This window comes from Oncorhynchus gorbuscha, linkage group LG02 (assembly GCF_021184085.1).
Source record: "Oncorhynchus gorbuscha isolate QuinsamMale2020 ecotype Even-year linkage group LG02, OgorEven_v1.0, whole genome shotgun sequence".
In the NCBI taxonomy this organism is placed as follows: Eukaryota; Metazoa; Chordata; class Actinopteri; order Salmoniformes; family Salmonidae; genus Oncorhynchus; species Oncorhynchus gorbuscha.
This window is the reverse complement of record NC_060174.1, coordinates 82,113,117-82,132,404: the sequence shown is the minus strand read 5'-3', so window position 1 is coordinate 82,132,404 and position 19,288 is coordinate 82,113,117. Positions and strand designations below refer to the sequence as shown.

At 39.7% G+C, this 19,288-nt stretch overlaps 1 protein-coding gene and 1 pseudogene across 1 annotated transcript in view; one reads left to right on the top strand and one right to left on the bottom strand.

The window, feature by feature from the left end:
- Positions 1 to 8,256, bottom strand: part of LOC124010947 (G protein-coupled receptor kinase 6-like) — a 56,022-nt gene extending 47,766 nt beyond the window's left edge. Inside the window, exon 1 of the mRNA XM_046323783.1 lies at positions 7,521 to 8,256. Within this exon, the coding sequence (XP_046179739.1) occupies positions 7,521 to 7,572 (52 nt within the window). The 5' untranslated portion in view covers positions 7,573 to 8,256. The remainder of the gene's footprint in view (positions 1 to 7,520) is intronic.
- A 3,699-nt stretch (positions 8,257 to 11,955) lies between these two features.
- Positions 11,956 to 18,141, top strand: LOC124010939 (annotated as a pseudogene).
- The last annotated feature ends 1,147 nt before the right edge of the window (positions 18,142 to 19,288 follow it).

Genomic DNA, 19,288 nt, shown 5'->3' with positions numbered 1-19,288 from the left:
TAGTTAAATAAAGGTGTCAATAATAATAATAATAATAAAATGTAAAAAATTGGCCAAATCGGTGTCCAAAAATACAGATTTCCGATTGTTGTGAAAACTTGAAATCGGCCCTAATTAATCGGCCATTCCGATTAATCGGTCGACCTCTAGTGTGGAATGCAGTAGATATTGCATCATCTGTGGATCTGTTTGAGCGGTATGCAAATTGGAGTGGGTCTAGGGTTTCTGGGATAGTGGTGTTAATGTGAGCCATTACCAGCCTTTCAAAGCACTTCATGGCTACGGACGTGAGTGCTACGGGTCTGTAGTCATTTAGGCAGGTTGCCTTTGTGTTCTTGGGCAGAGACTATGGTGGTCTGCTTGAAACATGTTACTATTACAGACTCAAATCAGAGACATGTTGAAAATGTCAGTGAAGACACCTTCCAGTTGGTCACACATGCCAGGAGCACATGACCTGTTTAAAGGTCTTACTCAGGTCGGCTAAGGAGAGCGTGATCACACAGTGATCCGGAACAGCTGATGCTCTCATGCATGCCTCAGAGTTGCTTGCCTCGAAGCGAGCATAGAAGTGATTTAGCTCGTCTGGTAGGCTCGTGTCACTGGGCAGCTCACGGCTGTGCTTCCCTTTGTAGTCTGTAATAGTTTGCAAGCCCTGCCACATAAGACAAGCATCGGAGCTGGTGTAGTATGATTCAATCTTAGCCTTGTATTGACACTTTGCCTGTTTGATGGTTCGTCGCAGGGCATAGCAGGATTTCTTGTAAGCCTCTGGGTCAGAGTCCCGCGCCTTGAAAGCGGCAGCTTTGGGTTGGGGTATGTACGTACAGTCACCGTGGGGACGACGTCCATGATGCACTGATTGATAAAGCCAGTGACTGATCTGGTGTACTTCCAGTCTGTGAAAGCAAAACAGTCCTGTAGTTTAACATCTGCTTCATCTGACCACTTTTCTATACACCGAGTCACTGGTGCTTCCTGCTTTCATTTTGGCTTGTAAGCAGGAATCAGGAGGATAGAGTTGTGGTCGGATTTACCAAATAGAGGGCGAGGGAGAGCTTTGTACGCGTCTCTGTGTGTGGAGTACAGGTGATTTAGAATTGTTTTCCCTCTGGTTGCACATTTAACATGTTGATAGAAATTTGGTAGAACTGATTTAAGTTTGCCTGCATTAAAGTTTCCGGCCACTAGGGGTGCCACCTCTGGGTGAGTGGTTTCCGGTTTGCTTATTTCCTTATAGAGCTGACTGAGTGTTCTTAGTGCCAGCATCTGTCTGTGTTGGTAAATAAACAGCCACGAAAAGTATAGCTGAAAACTCTCTAAGCAAGTAGTGTGGCCTGCAATTTATCACAATATACTCTACTTCTGGTGAGCAAAATCTAGAGACTCCTTAGATTTTGTGCACCAGCTGTTGTTTACAAATATGCACAGACCACCCCCCCCCATCTGAATATCCATGTTGTCATTCAGCCACGATTTCGTGAAACATAGGATATTACAGTTTTTGATGTCCCGTTGGTAGGATATTCGTGATCGGACCTCGTCTAATTTATTGTCCAATGATTGCATGTCGGCAAGTAATATTGACGGTAAGGCAGCTTTCCCACTCGCCTTCTGCGGGTCCTCACTAGGCATCCCGCTCTGTGTCCCCTGTACCTGCGTTTCTTCCTCTTGCAAATAACAGGGATGTTGGCCCTGTCAGATTTTTGGAGAGTGTCCTGTGCCTCCTGCTTGTTGAAGAAAAATCTTTGTCTTATCCAAGGTGAGTGATCGCTGTCCTGATATCCAGAAGCTATTTTTTGCCGTATGATATGGTTGCAGAAATATTATTGACAAAATAAGTTACAAATAGCGCGGGAAAAAACACATAATAGCACAATCAGCCACCATTCGAATTTTAATAATGGTGGCCATCGAAGGGGAGCATTTGCCCACTGAAGACGGTTATGATGCTGAAATGCAGTCAGGTCAAGACCCTGGTGAGGACTACGAGCATGCAGGTGAACTTCCCTGAGATGGTTTATGACCGTGTAAACTAGAGGTCGACCGATTAATCGGAATGGCCGATTAATTAGGGCCGATTACAATCGTAAATTGGTATTTTTGGGTGCCGATTAAAAAAGAAGAAGATATATATTTTTTTATATATCTTTATTTAACTAGGCAAGTCAGTTAAGAACACATTCTTATTTTCAATGACGACCTAGGAACGGTGAGTTAACTGCCTTGTTCAGGGGCAGAACGACAGATTTTCACCTTGTCAGCTCGGGGTATTAAATCTTGCAACCTTAGAGTTAACTAGTCCAACTCTCTAACCACCTGCCACCTCATTGTACTCCACGAGGAGACTGCCTGTTACGCGAATGCAGTAGAAGCCAAGGTAAGTTGCTAGCTAGCATTAAACTTATCTTATAAAAAACAATAAATCAATCATAATCACTAGTTATAACTACACATGGTTGATGATATTACCAGTTTATCTAGCGTGTCCTGCGTTGCATATAATTGATGCAACGCTGGGGGATGATTTAACAAAAGTGCATTTGCGAAAAAAGCACAATCGTTGGACAACTGTACCTAACCATAAACACCAATGCCTTTCTTAAATTCAATACACAGAAGTGTAAACCTATAAACCTGCATATTTAGCTAAAAGAAATCCAGGTTAGGAGGCAATATTAACCAGATGAAATTGTGTCACTTCTCTTGCGTTCATTGCATGCAGAGTCAGGGTATATGCAACAGTTTGGCCAGCCTGGCTCATAGCGAACTAATTTGCCAGAATTTTACGTAATTATGACATAACATTGAAGGTTGTGCAATGTAACAAGAATATTTAGACTTAGGGATGCCACCCGTTAGATAAAATACGGAACGGTTCCGTATTTCACTGAAATAATAAACGTTTTGTTTTCGAAATTATAGTTTCCGGATTCGATCATATTAATGACCAAAGGCTCGTATTTCTGTGTGTTATGTTATAATTAAGTCTATGATTTGAAAGAGCAGTCTGACTGAGCGATGGTAGGCTGCAGGCTCATAAGCATTCATTCAAACAGCAGTTTCGTGCGTTTTGCCAGCAGCTCTTCGCAAGCACAGCGCTGTTTATGACTTCAAGCCTATCAGCCTAATGGCTGGTGTAACCGATGTGAAATGGCTAGCTGTCACGCCTTGGTCATTGTATTTTGTGTTGTTGTTATATGTTTGGGTAGGCCAGGGTGTGACATGGGTTTATATGTTGTGTTTCGTATTGGGGTTTGTATTATTTGGGATTGCGGCTGATTAGGGGTGTGGTATAGGTTTGGCTGCCTGAGGCGATTCTCAATTAGAGTCAGGTGCTTATCGTTGTCTCCGATTGGGAACCGTATTTAGGCAGCCTCAGTTTCGCTTTGTATTTCGTGGGTGTTTGTACCTGTCTCTGTGTTGTAGTCACCAGATAGGCTGTAATTAGTTTCACGTTCCGTTCTGTTGTTTTTGTATTTAGTTTCAGTTATTTCATGTACCGCGTTTTCATTCATTAAAGCATGAGTAACCAACTCGCTGCATTTCGGTCCGACTCTCTTCTTTCAACAGACGAACGCCGTTACACTAGCTAGTTAGCAGGGTGCGCGCTAATAGCGTTTCAAACGTCACTCGCTCTGAGACTTGGGAGTAGTTATTCCCCTTGCTCTGCAAAGGCCGCGGCTTTTGTGGAGCGATGGGTAACGCTGCTTCGAGTGTGGCTGTTGTCGATGTGTTCCTGGTTCGAGCCCAGGTAGGGGCGAGGAGAGGGACGGAAGCTATACTGTTACACTGGCAATACTATAGTGCCTATAAGAACATCCAATAGTCAAAGGTATATGGAATACAAATGGTATAGAGAAATAGTCCTATAAATACGATATTAACTACAACCTAAAACCTCTTACCTTGGAATATTGAAGTCTCATGTTAAAAGGAACCACCAACTTTAATATGTTCTGAGCAAGGAACTCAAACGTTAGCTTTTTTACATGGCACATATTGCACTTTTACTTTTCAACACTTTGTTTTTGCATTATTTAAACCAAATTGAACATGTTTCATTATTTATTTGAGGCTAAATAGATTTGTATTGATGTATTATATTAAGTTAAAATAAGTGTTCATTCAGTATTGTTGTAATTGTCATTATTACAAATAAATAAACAATAAAAATTGTACGATTAATCGGTATCAGCTTTTTTTTGGTCCTCCAATAATCAGTATCGGTATTTAAAAATCATAATCGGTCGACCTCTAGTGTAAACCCACAGTTTCATCAGCTGTCCTGGTGGCTGGTCTCAGACGATCCCGCAGGTGAAGAAGCCGGATGTGGAGGTCGTGGGCTGGCATGGTTACATGTGGTCTGCGGTTGTGAGGGCAGTTTGTCGTACTGCCAAATTCTCTAAAATAACGTTGGAGGCGGTATATGGTAGCAAAATTAACATTAAATTCTCTGGCAACAGCTCTGGTGGACATTCCTGCATTCAGCATGCCAATTGCACATTCCCTCAAAACTTGAGACATCTGTGGCATTGTGTTGTGTGACAAAACTGTACATTTTAAAGTGGCCTTTTATTGCACCCAGCACAAGATCCACCTGTGTAATGATCATGCTGTTTAATCAGCATCTTCATATGCCACACCTGTCAGGTGGATAGATTATCTTGGTAAAGGAGAAATGCTCACTAACAGGGATATAAACAAATGTGTGCACAACATTTTTAGAGAAATAAGCTTTTTGTGTGTATGGAACATTTCTGGGATCTTTTATTTCAGCTCATGAAACATGGGACCAACACCTTAGATGTTGCATTGATATTTTTGTTCAGTATAGTTACAGTACGTCAACAAACAAATTGGCAAGCAGAATAGGTCTAGGCCTGCTACCTACGCAGTAAAGTTGCCCATCTTGGTTGGGTGGTGAAACCAACTCTTTAAGTGGCATATGCATGAACTGGATGCCATGCCCAGTAACATTTGCTATTCAAATAGTGGTTGGAAGTGAACATATTGTCTGGCTAACAATGTTTTATCACAATGGGAAGCGAACAAGATGCAAATGAGACACTGAGCACATTGTTTATGCCTGGCAAAGAGATGTACAAGTATGACAAATGATATATATCTCATTGGTCATTTGTAATAGTTGTACATATAACTTGTACTAGAAGACTACCTTGTGTTGAAGCCACTGTGCCTCAATCTTGACAATCCCACACTATTGTTAAAAATACTTTGGAAGCTATAGAACATAATTTAAAAATGTCTAGATTTGTTTTTGCCACATGCATTCTATTACAAACACCTTTAATGCATATTTTTAAATTATATTATGTGAGCTAAACATAAAAATACAAAAATATATAAAAACATATTCCTGAAAGTATAATTTTACTAATAAGAAAATAATTAAGTACATGTAATTTTGTCTTTGAATCATCGAATTCCATTCATTCCTATGGAGGACTGCTTCTACTGGGGAGTACCAATATGACCGACCCGTGGCTTAAAAGCCTCTCAAATGACATATATGTAGCATCAGCAATCCAGGGTTTATATACTGTACATCACTGCAAATGACAGTGTTATCACTAATTTAGTATTGTTCGATGGAGATATACTCACGGGTGTTGAAAGAATGAGATTACATCCTGCATTAGTGCAAATGCAAAGATAGACAAACCATATGGAGATAATAGTGCAAATCAAGAGAAAAAGACATCCTTATTCTTTCACTCTGCCACCGTTTTCCATCTTGAACTGTTGTTTGTGAGAGAAAGTATTAATGCTTTATTACTATTTGATAATTACACAAGTACAGTGTTATTACCACCAACAACAATAAGAGTGGAAACTAATTAGAGGTGCTTCTACTAGAACACTGATTTGCAGTAATAAGTAGACTATTACTATGTGGATTTGATCATACCACTTCACCTGGCTACCGAGTAGGGTTTGGTCTCTCAGAGATATTATTTGATCATTTACAATTAATTGGTTCCTTTTTTCACATTTTCCTGCAAAACACAGCCTCTTTTGTGCCTGATAAATGTAATAAGACTGGCACTCTAAAGAGATTGTAAGTTGAACTTACGGTTGACATGTCCTACATCCAAATATAATAACACTTCACAGTGGTATTTAATGTGGATTTCAATGGCAAACAATGTGACCAGAGAGAAGCGATGTGAAAACAGAAGTCTGTGTAATGTCTATGGCGGATTCAATACTTCTCCTCTATCAAAAAAAACAGAGACACTACACTGAGACTAGATAGAGAGTACAGTATTGATCCTAGCAGAGATGACAATACCATTTTGAACACTGTGTGTTGCTGTAGGCTACCTCTGACATACAGTATAATGGTTTTGGTTAGTTTTCCATTACAACGCATTTCACAAGTAAACATCTGATTGGTTGATTGGAAATATACATATTTACAGATCAGTATGATGTTATTTGATAGTGATACCGATGTTCCCTCTGGGAAAAATAGAAGTTGTTCTATACTATTCTCTTTTACTGTATATGTCCAAAATATGCCATGTGAGTGATATGGCCAGAGTGGGGTTCATCAGACTGGGGTCAACCACCCTGTGAATGGAATGAGTCTATAAACAGGAAAAACATTCCTGAGTTATAAAATAAGACCTTTGTTCATTGTGTTAGCACTAATTGATTTAGTATGGAAGAGGTATAACAAATAGATGGATCAAATAAATGTCTTACTTTTGTCCCCCATGATAGGCGACTTTTACTGTAGTTAGTTCATTACTGTCATTGCTTCCAAAGTATCTGATAGTAGGACCAATATCAGATAATCTGTGACTGGGGGATAAAATTATATATACCGTAATGCCATTTATGTTTCAGATAGATACATTATCAGTCTACAGTAATTAGAAACAAATATCTCGGCTTGTTACATTATCTGCAACAGCTAAATACACCAGCTATAGTCTATAGCGCTGCTTACTCAGTGATCATCTTTATGTTGTTATTTCACAAATTGACATAGGCCTAATGTTGACACCCTTCCAATATCACTACAATCCGCTAACATGCAGCGCACTGACATACGCTGTCATTGCCAACTAAAGGTCCACAAATTAATGTCTACTGGCGTTAATTTTGTATGTGTGTTGCTAGCTCTTCATTGCAAATTGAATACGGAATTCTGTTCAACATGCAGTTTCGACAACGACAGGAGGATGCTGTAGAATAGAAAGCCGGAAAATCTAATGTCACGCAATTTGATTGACAGTCGCATCTTTTCTGTAGCCTACCAATGTCCAAGGTTAAGCTCGAGTAAATATTATGTATTTAGAGAGCATATGGGATGTTAATATAGTTATCTTAACGCTTTGCAAATAATAAAGAGGTGCAGCAATCATCCAGCTCCTATCTCTATGGCCTGCGCTTCCTGGGGGAATCCCCAGGTTCTGAGCTAGTTCTGGCGGTGAAGAGAGAAGAGCTGTCAAGCTTGTCATCCGTCCCTGAGCTCCGACATCTCTTACCTTCTCTTGCTTTCAACAGGACGGTGTTTGCCACGATATTCTCGAGCTCCATGTTTTGCTGGGTTGCAGGCACCACAGGCCCAATCTCGTCGCCGGCTTGGCAATAGTATGTCCTCCCCCACCCCCCCACCCCCAAGGCAGAATATTTTAACCCTGATGACTCTCCGTACGATCGTTCGCTCCCGCTCTCGGCCCCGAAGGTTGAGCTGCGTCGATTCTAACCCCACCCGCACGTCAACTATTGATATATTCTGACATTGCAGGATAGTTTTAGTTTTGTCTTCACCATAACCACAACCCTTTAACACAAATATGGATCAACATTATTATTCACATTCAATTAGTTATTCAAAATTATGACATAATTTGGCTGTTCACGTAAAAGAGCCAGTATATTTGGTTCCCAAACGGTTCGTCGTTCAAAATGCTTAAAGATCTCCAATGTAAAGACCAAAATGTAGGCTGCCATTATGACCGATCGTGAAATCCGCGTTCAAATACATTTTTACCTAGACAAATTATTAGACGGCCTGAAAAAATATAGTTAATTTTTCACGCACTAAAAAAAAATCAGCGTGGACCAGATTCACGTGCTCTCCCCACTTTTTATTTTTACTGCAGTGACGATTCATGAGGCATTAGACGGGTCTATAGCCCGATTGTAAAATGTAATACTAAACTAACAACTGATAACTCAATGCCGCAGTGGAGCTATTATTGGAAGACTCGAACTGCTCAAGCAACGATAACCGGAAGTGACGACTGCTAAGGGGAGTGGTCGATTGTAAATGCAAACTTAATTTCAAACTTCTTTGGGAGATTCTTGTGGAGTTTAACTTCATCTGGCAAAATCGTACACATTATATTAGGAAATCTGTCGTTATGAACTCATATGAATATGGTGGTCTCAATTTTTTAGATTTTCCTACTTTGAATAATACTTTTAAGATAAATTGGGGCTTAACATTTTTTAAAGAATCCAACTTCAATTTGGAATTTCATTATATCTTCTCCCGTTTTTATGTTACTCTGTAACTATAACATTGATAAGATTCCTGCAAAATTATCTGCTTTTCATAGACAAGTATTCATAGCGTGGTCGTTAATTTTTCCCTGCATATGTATTTCATTTGGAACAATAAGGACATTGTGTATAGAAACAAGTCTTTATTTATAAGAACTGGTTCAATTATCATATCCTGCTCGTGAGTCAACTTTCTAATGCAGAAGGACTGTTACTCAATTATGAGGAATTTTTTATCTCGTTACAATATTAATGTAACACCTAGAGAGTTCGCCATAGTCTTTGATGCTATTCCATCTGGAACTCTAATGTTATTTAGAGGTGTAGCCAGACCTCACCTTCTTGACCTACCCTCGCTATATCCAGTTGACTCTCCAATAGGGAAAATATGTTTCTCCTTGCTCCCATGTCACAAGTTACTGGAATACATTGGTCACTAATATCTGTTGGAAAAAAGTCTGGTTATTACCACACAAATACTTGCTTGTTAACAATGTCAAAGAGGTCTCTTTCAGAATGATCCATAAGTATTACCCTGCGAATCATTACCTGAAGAAAAAATACATTAACATTGATTGTACTTTTTGTGTTGAGCATCCAGAAACAGTTTCACATTTATTTTGGCATTGTCTACATGTAAAACAATTATGGAAAGGTAGTCACAGTTTTATAATTGTTAATATTCTTGAAGACTTTTGTTTTTTATGGAAGAAAGTGCTGCTCGGTTTCCTTAACCATAATAAAGATAAAGAAAAACAATTTTACCTCATAAATCTAATTGTGCTAATGGGAAAATTTCATATTCATAAATGTAAATTCACTAATAAAAAAACCACTCTTCCGTGTTTTCTATAAGGAATTTGAGCAGTACATTAAGACCATTCTACATTATTCTAATAAGAAAGCTGTTAAAACAATCAATATGTGTGTTTCTTTTAAAGTCGTTGTGTAATCTGTAATTTGTTCTACCCCCTAGCATATGTTATCATTGTCTATGTACTTATTGTATGTATACAGACTTTTATACGTTGGTAATAAAAATAAAAATAAATCAATAAAAAAGAGATTCTTGTGGAGTTACAGAATCTGCGTAAACACACACACAGTGCAGCATTTGATGGATGCCAAGTGTAGAAAGAGGCTAGAGAGGCCAAATGATATGATGTTGAAGTCGGAAGTTTACATACACTAAGGTTGGAGTCCTTAAAACTAGTTTTTCAACCACTCCACAAACTATAGTTTTGGCAAGTCGGTTAGGGCATCTACTCTATTATTTCACTTATAATTCACTGTATCACAATTCCAGTGGGTCAGAAGTATTCATACTGTCACATTCTGACCATAGTTCTGTTATTTTATTCTTTGTTTTAGTATGGTCAGGCCGTGAGTTGGGGTGGGCAGCCTATGTTTGTTTTTTTTATGTTGGTTTTTGTGTTCGGCCTAGTATGGTTCTCATTCAGAGGCAGGTGTCGTTAGCTGTCTCTGATTGAGAATGATACTTAGGTAGCCTGGGTTTCACTTTTGGTTGTTGGGTGTTTGTCTCTGTGTGAGTGTTTGTTGCCATACGGTACTGTTTCGGTTTCGTTTGTTCACATCGCTTATTGTTTTGTAGTGTTCAGTTTATGTCTTTAAATAAACATTATGGACACTTACAACGCTGCGGATTGGTCCTCCGATCCTTCTCGCTACTCCTCCTCAGAAGAGGAGGAAGAATGCCGTTACAGAAACACCCACCAAGAAAGGACCAAGCAGCGTGGTAACAGGCAGCAGCAGAAGGACAGGCAGCGATACCTGGAGAGATGGACTTGGGAGGAGATATCAGACAGCAAGGGACCCTGGGCACAGCCGGGTGAATATCGCCGCCCCAAGGCAGAGCTGGAGGCAGCGACAGCCGAGAGGCGGCATTATGAGGAGCTAGCTCGGCAGCGTGGCTGGAAGCCCGAGAAGCAGCCCCAAGAAATGTCTTGAAATAAATTGATAGAAATAAATTGAAACTGTAGGCGGAAAGACTTATCAGTGTTTGTGGGTTGTTATGCTTGACATAAGACATTTCCTCTGAGAGTAACAGCATCCTCCTCCATTAAGGTGAAGGAAATGGAAACTGAGTCATATACTGAAGTCAATTAGCAGAGTATGAAACTAATCAACACTCCTGAGAAAATACATTAACACAATTGGCAAAAAAAGTGAGCACTCTCTTTCTCAGCACGGGAGGTTTTTGCCACTCCAACATTTACATTTGAGTAATTTAGCAGACGCTCTTATCCAGAGCATCTTACAGCTAGTGCATTCATCTTAAGATAGCTAGGTGGGACTACCACATATCTCAGTCATTGTAAGTACATTTTTCCTAAAAGCAGCTAATGTTAGTTGACAAAAGCATTATTTGAGTGATTATTTAAGATAACGTTTTTGGAATCGGAAGATGGGCAGAGACTCTGCTGTCCAATCTTCAGGGCGAGCTGGTTCCACCATTGGGGTGCCAGGCAGAGAAGAACTTAGACTGGGCTGAGCGGGAGCTGCCCTCTCGCAGTGGTGGGCGAGCCAATAAACCAGAGGTGGCAGATCGGTACTCGGGTTGGGGTGTAGGGTTTTAGCATACACTGAAGGTAGGGAGGGGCAGTTCCTCTTGCTGCAAGCACCATGGTCTTGTAGTGGACGTGAGCTTCAACTGGAAGCCAGTGGAGTGTGCGGAGGAGCGGGGTGACATGGGAGAACTTGGGAAGGTAGAAGACCAGGCGGGCTGCAGCGTTCTGTATATGTTCCAACATTCAGCTTGATACTGTCAACTTGGTTACCATGGCCCACTCAAGACAAGGAATAAAAAATATTGAACACTACAAGCCTCCTTATTTGCCCTTTTCCCCCTCAGATGTTCATATTAAATCCTCTCAGATGTTCATAGCTGGAGAGCTCTCTCCTCTTCCCATCTCTCTCTTTCTCCCATGCTTCCTGTACATTTTCCTTTCTAATTTGTTGACAAATATCTTCTAATGGAAAATAACAAAAACAACCAATTTCAACCTAATTGTTGCTAAAAGTTATTATTGCTGTGTTTGTCATTGTCAATCTACAGAAATGTACAGTTTGTGTTTTCATGCAATTCTGGGCTCATGGTTTATAAGGCTTTCAGATTGTTTTTATTTTTTAAGACAAATCATTGCAGCCAGGGATTCCTTGACTCATCATCATCCTCGTTCTCATCATCATAATCACTAGAACCAGAATAAGTGATTATCAGACCTTCCCTGTTATCAAAAGATGACCCATAATTTAATGTATTTTAATTAGTTCATGATAGTAATGTTATCTGTGATAATTTTACGCTACTACTATAATAATAATTAAAAAAAAATACTACATAAAGGTCAAAGGTAAATGGGCGTTTATTTAACCCACGTGATACCAACACAAGCGTCCTTCGTCCCCACCGAAATACTGCATACGTTCCACACGTTTTTCAGAAATAAAAGTTAGCTCGATTTTCAAACAATGCCGAAAGCCAAAAAGAAAAGTAAAAGAAACACGTTTGATTACAGTAAAGATAGAAAGAAACTGAAAAAGCAGTTTAAGAAAGAGGAAGCCCCGAGAATTGAGTGGTAAGTCGAAAATTGATTATGAATAGCAGTCGATGTTCGCAATGCTAACTCCTCGTTCTAGTAAGCTGTGATGCTAACGTTAGCTCATGTATGCAGTTTTGTCTGTGCGATTGAACTAGCTAGCCAACCTAGCTAGCTAACTTTACATTAAAATGTTATCTGGTCTATTCCCTGGTTTATTATCGATGGTTGTCAAACTGGTGAAATAACAAACTAGTTTGATAGCTAACATTACTTGCTCTGGTCCAGCCAGGGCGTGGTTTGGCTGAACAGCATTGATTCGTAACATTATTCAGCTTAGTGACAGGCAGCTTCAATCTACTTCTCACCAAAGCAAACCTATTGGTAGAGACAGTACTGAAGACCATTTGTCTGTATACGCAAGTTGGCATTTTTTGTTAACGAAATACGACTTTTTTGAAAACTTTGTTTACCGCCAGACTAGTTATGGTTGAATTTATATTTTACCAGGTAAGTTGATTGAAAACATTCTCATTTACAACAACGACCTGGGGAATAGTTAAAGGGAGAGGCAGGGGGATGAAGCGCATGCATATTGGCTGAGAATGTTGCCAGAAGATACCAACCATACCTTTACACTGAGCTGCACTGGGGTCAAAACGCAATCATGGTTACATTCATATCCTATTTCAGATTTATCTGCTAGAAATCCCTGATCACACTTATATGGGATGTCATGGCGAAGTTGTCTAGCAAAGCTCATGCGTAGAAACACGCTGAGTCTAACGCTGACCTGCGCATGTGCAGACCGACACTCCTTTAATATAATGTTGTTTGACATTTAAACGTGTCACTTTCATGAGGCTGCCTTAATCGACATCCATGCCATCGGCGCCTGTGTAACCGGTGCTGTACTGCACCGCTGTAACTCTGCGTTGTGTGTGGTTGATTGAGTCTATAGACGTGGACTTTGGAGATCAGGTAGTTTTAATTAAGCAGAATTCACTCCCGGCATCCAAAAGAAAATAAAACATCTGTAGAGCACATGTTCTGCCAATTGTCACCTCTTTCTCTCATAGTGCATCAAAATGATTTTTTAAAATACAAAAATTAGTACAACCTCTCTTTATTATACATAACATATTTTACATAGATAAAACCACATACCTGCATCCAAAATAAAATAAAACATTTGTAGAGCACATGTTCTGCGACTTGTTGCCTCTTTCTACAACAGATGCACAATACAAGGGACGGATCATTCGAGGGACTGGGATCATTCGAGGAGCTAGCCAACGTTCACACATACAATAGCCTTCTAATATTGTAGCTAGCTATTAACCACATGTTGAATTCAGAATGTTGATATCATCGTAAAAAGTACAATTACAAGTGCATCTTAACAATACCATCCACTTATGACTAACCTCTAAATATACAATATTATTCATGAACAAAACATTGTGTATGACTTTGTGCTTTAAAATAATCAAACTTTTCTGAAGACGACAGGAAAGGTGTGCCTACCTCTCATGGGCTCAAATCATTTTGATGCACTGAGCACGCAGGGCAAAATGTAAGTACACACTCCCCTACTCCTAGGATGCAGGCATGCATAATAACAAATCAACATGCCATATTAATATATGAACCTGGTGAAATTCACACAGTACTTTAACAACTGTTACACTCGGGAAACAGTGGGTTAACTACCTTGATCACGGGCAGAATGGCTTATTGTTTAACCTTGTCAGCTCAGGAATTCGATTCAGCAACCTTTCGGTTACTGGCCCAACACTCCTATCTGCCAGGCTACCTGCCGCCCCTTTGGAGCAGTGTGGATAAGTTCCGTTTTGGAGTACAGTGTAGAGGTCGACCGATTATGATTTTTCAACACCGTTAACATTTATTGGAGGACCAAAGAAAGCCAATACCAATTAATCGGCGGATTTATATTTATTTATTTGTAATGATGACAAATACGACAATACTGAATGAACACTTTTATTTTAATTTAATATAATACATCAATAAAATCTATTTAGCCTCAAATAATGAAACGTGTTCAATTTGGTTTAAATAATGCAAAAACAGTGTTGGAGGAGAAAGTGCAATATGTGCCATGTAAAAAAGCTAACGTTTAAGTTCCTTGCTCAGAACATGTGAAAGCTGGTGGTTCCTTTTAACATGAGTCTTCAATATTCCCAGTTAAGAAGTTTTAGGTTGTAGTTAATATAGGACTATTTCTCTCTATACCATTTGTATTTCATATAACTTTGACTATTGGATGTTCTTATAGGCACTATAGTATTGCCAGTGTAACAGTATAGCTTCTGTCCCTCTCTTCGCCCCTACCTGGTCTTGAACCAGTGACACATCGACAACAGCCACCCTCGAAGCTTCGTTACCCATCGCTCCACAAAAGCCGCGGCCCTTGCAGAGCAAGGGGAACAACTACTTCAAGGTCTCAGAGCGAGTGACGTCACCGATTTGAAAAGCTATTAACGCACACCCCGCTAACTAGCTAGCCATTACACATTGGTTACACCAGCCTAATCTCGGGAGTTGATAGGCTTGAAACTCATAAACCGCTCAATGCTTGAAGCACAGCGAAGAGCTGCTGGCATATGCAAGAAAGTGCTGTTTGAATGAATGCTTACGACCCAGTCAGACTGCTCTATCAAATATCAAATCATAGAATTAATTATAACATAACACACAGAAATGCGAGCCGTAGGTGATTAATATGGTCAAATCCGGAAACTATCATTTCGAAAAACAAAACGTTTATTCTTTCAGTGAAATATGGAACCGTTCTGTATTTTATCTAACGGGTGGCATTCCTAAGTCTAAATCTTGATATTACATTACAGCATTCATGTTAATACATAATTATGTCCAATTCTGGCAAATTAATTACTGTCTTTGTTATGAAGCAATGGACTTCACACAGTTCGCAACGAGCCAGGCAGATAGTCAGCCTGCCATGCAGTCCCCTCGTGGAGTGCAATGTAATCGGACACAATTGGTGTCCAAAAATATAGATTATCGATTGTTATGAAAACTTCAAATCGGCCCTAATTGATCGCCATTCCGATTAATCGGTCGACCTCTAGTACAGTGGCGTATCCCCATCTCTGCATTGAGGTAAATTTTCAACCCATATCTCGCACCGGCTCCACAGTGTCTTATTAATGTAACCATTGCATTGCGACCCCAGTCCTCCACAGTGTCTTATTAATGTAACCATTGCATTGCGACCCCAGTGCAGCTCAGTGTAAACAAGCGTAACTATAGGTTTGGTATCTTCAGGCAAATTAGCATGCAGCTGTGTGTGTGTGTGTGTGTGTGTGTGTGTGTGTGTGTGTGTGTGTGTGTGTGTGTGTGTGTGTGTGTGTGTGTGGACCAATAAGTCTTGGCTTAACAAAGTGCTAATGGCATACTTAATACATACAACACCCACTTATCAGAAATGTATGCTCTAGCATGAGTGAATGCTATAGTTGTGTAACTGTTTATTTAAAGTCCTCAGTTCTGAAATGCCTGGAGTGACAAGAAGACTGTGGCAAGGAACTTGCGAGACGTGGGTCTGGCATTTGACCCTAACCGTGCCCTCTCAATTAAGACCCTGACCGTGAGTTTATCCTGTCCATCATGGTGATATACTATACATTCACAAGTCATGGCCTAATCACTGAATTGTGATGTATAATTGACATGTCTGCAGTTTGCTACTGTGGAGAGAACTGAAGAAGCTCCCACCCTCAAATTTGTAAGGAAGCCATACGTTCTCAATGGTAAGGAACCATTAATCATTTCTTGTTGAACCTAAATCAACATTTGTTCTTTAATTTATAAATCCTTTTTTTATTGAACCTTTTATTTTACAAGGCAAGTCAGTTAAGAACAAATATATCTTATTTTACAATGACCGCCTTACCTGGGCGACGCTGGGCCAATTGTGCGCCACCCTATGGGACTCCTGATCACGGCCGGTTGTGATACAGCCCGGGATAGAACCAGGGTCTGTAGTGATGCCTCTAGCACTGAGATGCAGTGCCTTAGACCGTTGTGCAACTCGGGTGCCCCTATTAGATTTTATTAGAAGATCTTATCACTTAGACTCATGCATGATAATTTGTTTTCAACAGAACTTGTAGCAGAGGCCAATCTCCCAGAGAAAGACACAGACTTTATCCACAGACTTGATAGAGTACGTGCAGTACATGATCAGGGAACACAGCGAGAACTACGAGGTAAGTACAGCTGATGAGGAAGTACACCTCGCCTAACTTGATTCTCTCTGTACAGTAGTATTTCACAAAGGATGGGCTCGTATTCCTGTAGTTGCAGTGTATTGCCTTTGGGTCATAGCAATAACTACTGTATGTTCTTATGGGTATTGTGAGACCTCATTTTTTTTATTTGTATTTTTTATCCCAACCTAATTTCTGCTTCTGTAGGCTATGGTCAGAGATGAGAAGAACTATTACCAGGACACGCCCTCACAGATCAGGAGGAAAGTGGACCAGTATAAACGCTGCCATCCAGAGAAATACAACACCTTTGTGGAGTTTCTCAAAGGTGGGAAACCTGTTTCCACATAACTGGGCCTGTCTGTGGTGGTCAAAGAGCTTCAATGTAGAGAGAGATCATTACTCTTCATCAGTGGAGGCAGTCTGGGAGTGCTGACTCAGAATTATTTTGTTACTTTGATGGACAGAGGGAGTCATGATGCATTCAGCAACTCTCCTTCAATCAGAATGGATGGTAAATTGTGATTCTAGGAACTGTAAACATTTTAGAAAAAGACCAGACATTTTCAACATGCATAAAATCAAACTTTATTATTTGTTCATACTTCCCATATGTATCCCAAAAATACAGTTACACAAATTCCATACAGTAAGAACATTTAAGACTGCTTTTGTAATGAAGTGAACATGTATATTTGTAATGGCAAATTCCACAGTTAGTGGTGAGACTAAGATTTTTCACTTTAAAAGTGCATGCCAAATGTAAACTAATGATTGAAAAGTTAAACAACCCATACAACTGTGGGAGTTGTTAGATACTTTGGGATTTGGGCAATGAGGCCTGTCATACTTCCCCTGAGTCGGATGAACTCTTGGATACCATTGGTGTCTCTGCGTGTGGTTTAAAGGAAGTTGCTAACCATTGCTTCCATTGTGTTAACGCCAGTTAGCATTGGCTTGTGAAACTACCTCAAATCAAAGTTTATTTGTCACGTGTGCCGAATACAAGAAGTGTAGACCTTAGAGTGAAATGCTTACTTACAGGCTCTAACCAATAGTGCAAAAAAGCTATTAGGTGAACAATAGGTAGACACAGATGCATAAATGGTATCCACAAGTTCATTTAACTCTGGGGAAGTATATAACAGGCCTCACTGCCTAAATCCCTAAATATCTCTAACAATTCACTAGGAATTTTATAAAAACCCATTTACTTGAACAGTGCAGATGCAAAGTTTGATAGACGTTTTTGTTCACTTGTCTGGAAATTGTTTAAAGTAGTCCTTGTGTATGTACGGTTCAACTTTGCAGTCATTTTTGTTTGGCATACATTTAAGTGGAAAACCTTTGTCTCGGCATCACTCTTAACGTGGAATTTCCCTAAGCCGTTAATGCATTTCCTTTTTTGAATAACATAAGATAAACATAGCATCGTTTGTGCAAAAGGTTAGAATGTCACTGCAAAAACAAAATGAAAAATAAGATATTGGAGTTCGTTAAATCTTTAAAGCAGCATAAATATTACAACTGAATACAACAGAAATGAAACATGCTCTAGATTATCAAGAAACAATGGCGATATCAAGGAGTAGGGATGGACACGGTTAATTGAATATCAGAACGGAAGTTAGAATACTATGTGTGTACATTTTTGAAGAGGGGGAAAATAATGACATTAAAAAGCTTTGTTTAAATGCAATTATCCATGTGACATTGTTACACCATGACATTTGAATTTTTTTATTTAATATAACTAAACTTCTGAATAAAGTTTGACAGTGTGAGCTACTGCTGCTTCAAACATATTGTGGCTGACAGAACATGGTAGCTTATAGTTTGTTGTGCACTGTAAACGTAGCCAACAGTTGATGCACAAAGTAATTGTTTCATTTAAGCTCATTTTCTCATGTTTCTTTTGACATGAAAAAGCATTTTATTTTCATAGCGCATTTTGCCTTCCAGTCAGCCATGACATCGGTAGCCTATGCTATTTTCCCCACTTCAAATAGTGATAACAGGTTCCACAAGGCGTGACACAGATCAATGCAAAACACTCACCATAACCTTTTTTTGAACAATCTATTATATCATGTTGAACATCACTTACAGTGGGGCAAAAAGGTATTTAGTCAGCCACCAATTGTGCAAGTTCTCCCACTTAAAAAGATGAGGCCTGTAATTTATCATAGGTACACTTCAACTATGGCAGGTAAAATGAGGAAAAAAAATCCAGAAAATCATATTGTAGGATTTTTAATTTATTTATTTGGAAAATATGGTGGAAAATAAGTATTTGGTCATTAACAAAAGTTAATCTCAATACTTTGTTATATACCCTTTGTTGGCAATGACAGGTCAAATGTTTTCTGTAAGTCTTCACACACTGTTGTTGGTATTTTGGCCCATTCCTCCATGCAGATCTCCTCTAGAGCAGTGATGCTTTGGGGCTGTTGCTGGGCAACAAGGACTTTCAACTCCCTCCAAAGATTTTCTATGGGGTTGAGATCTGGAGACTGGCTAGGCCACTCCAGGACCTTGAAATGCTTCTTACGAAGCCACTCCTTTGTTGCCTGGGTGGTGTGTTTGGGATCATTGTCATGCTGAAAGACCCAGCCACGTTTCATATTCAATGCCCTTGCTGATGGTAGGCTTTGTTACTTTGGTCCCAGCTCTCTGCAGGTCATTCACTAGGTCTCCACGTGTGGTTCTGGGATTTTTGCTCACCGTTCTTGTGATCATTTTGACCCCACGGGGTGCGATCTTGCGTGGAGCCCCAGATCTAGGGAGATTATCAGTTGTCTTGTATGTCTTCCATTTACCTAATAATTGCTCCCACAGTTGATTTCTTTAAACCAAGCTGCTTACCTATTGCAGGTCTACAATTTTGTTTCTGGTGTCCTTTGACAGCTCTTTGGTCTTGGCCATAGT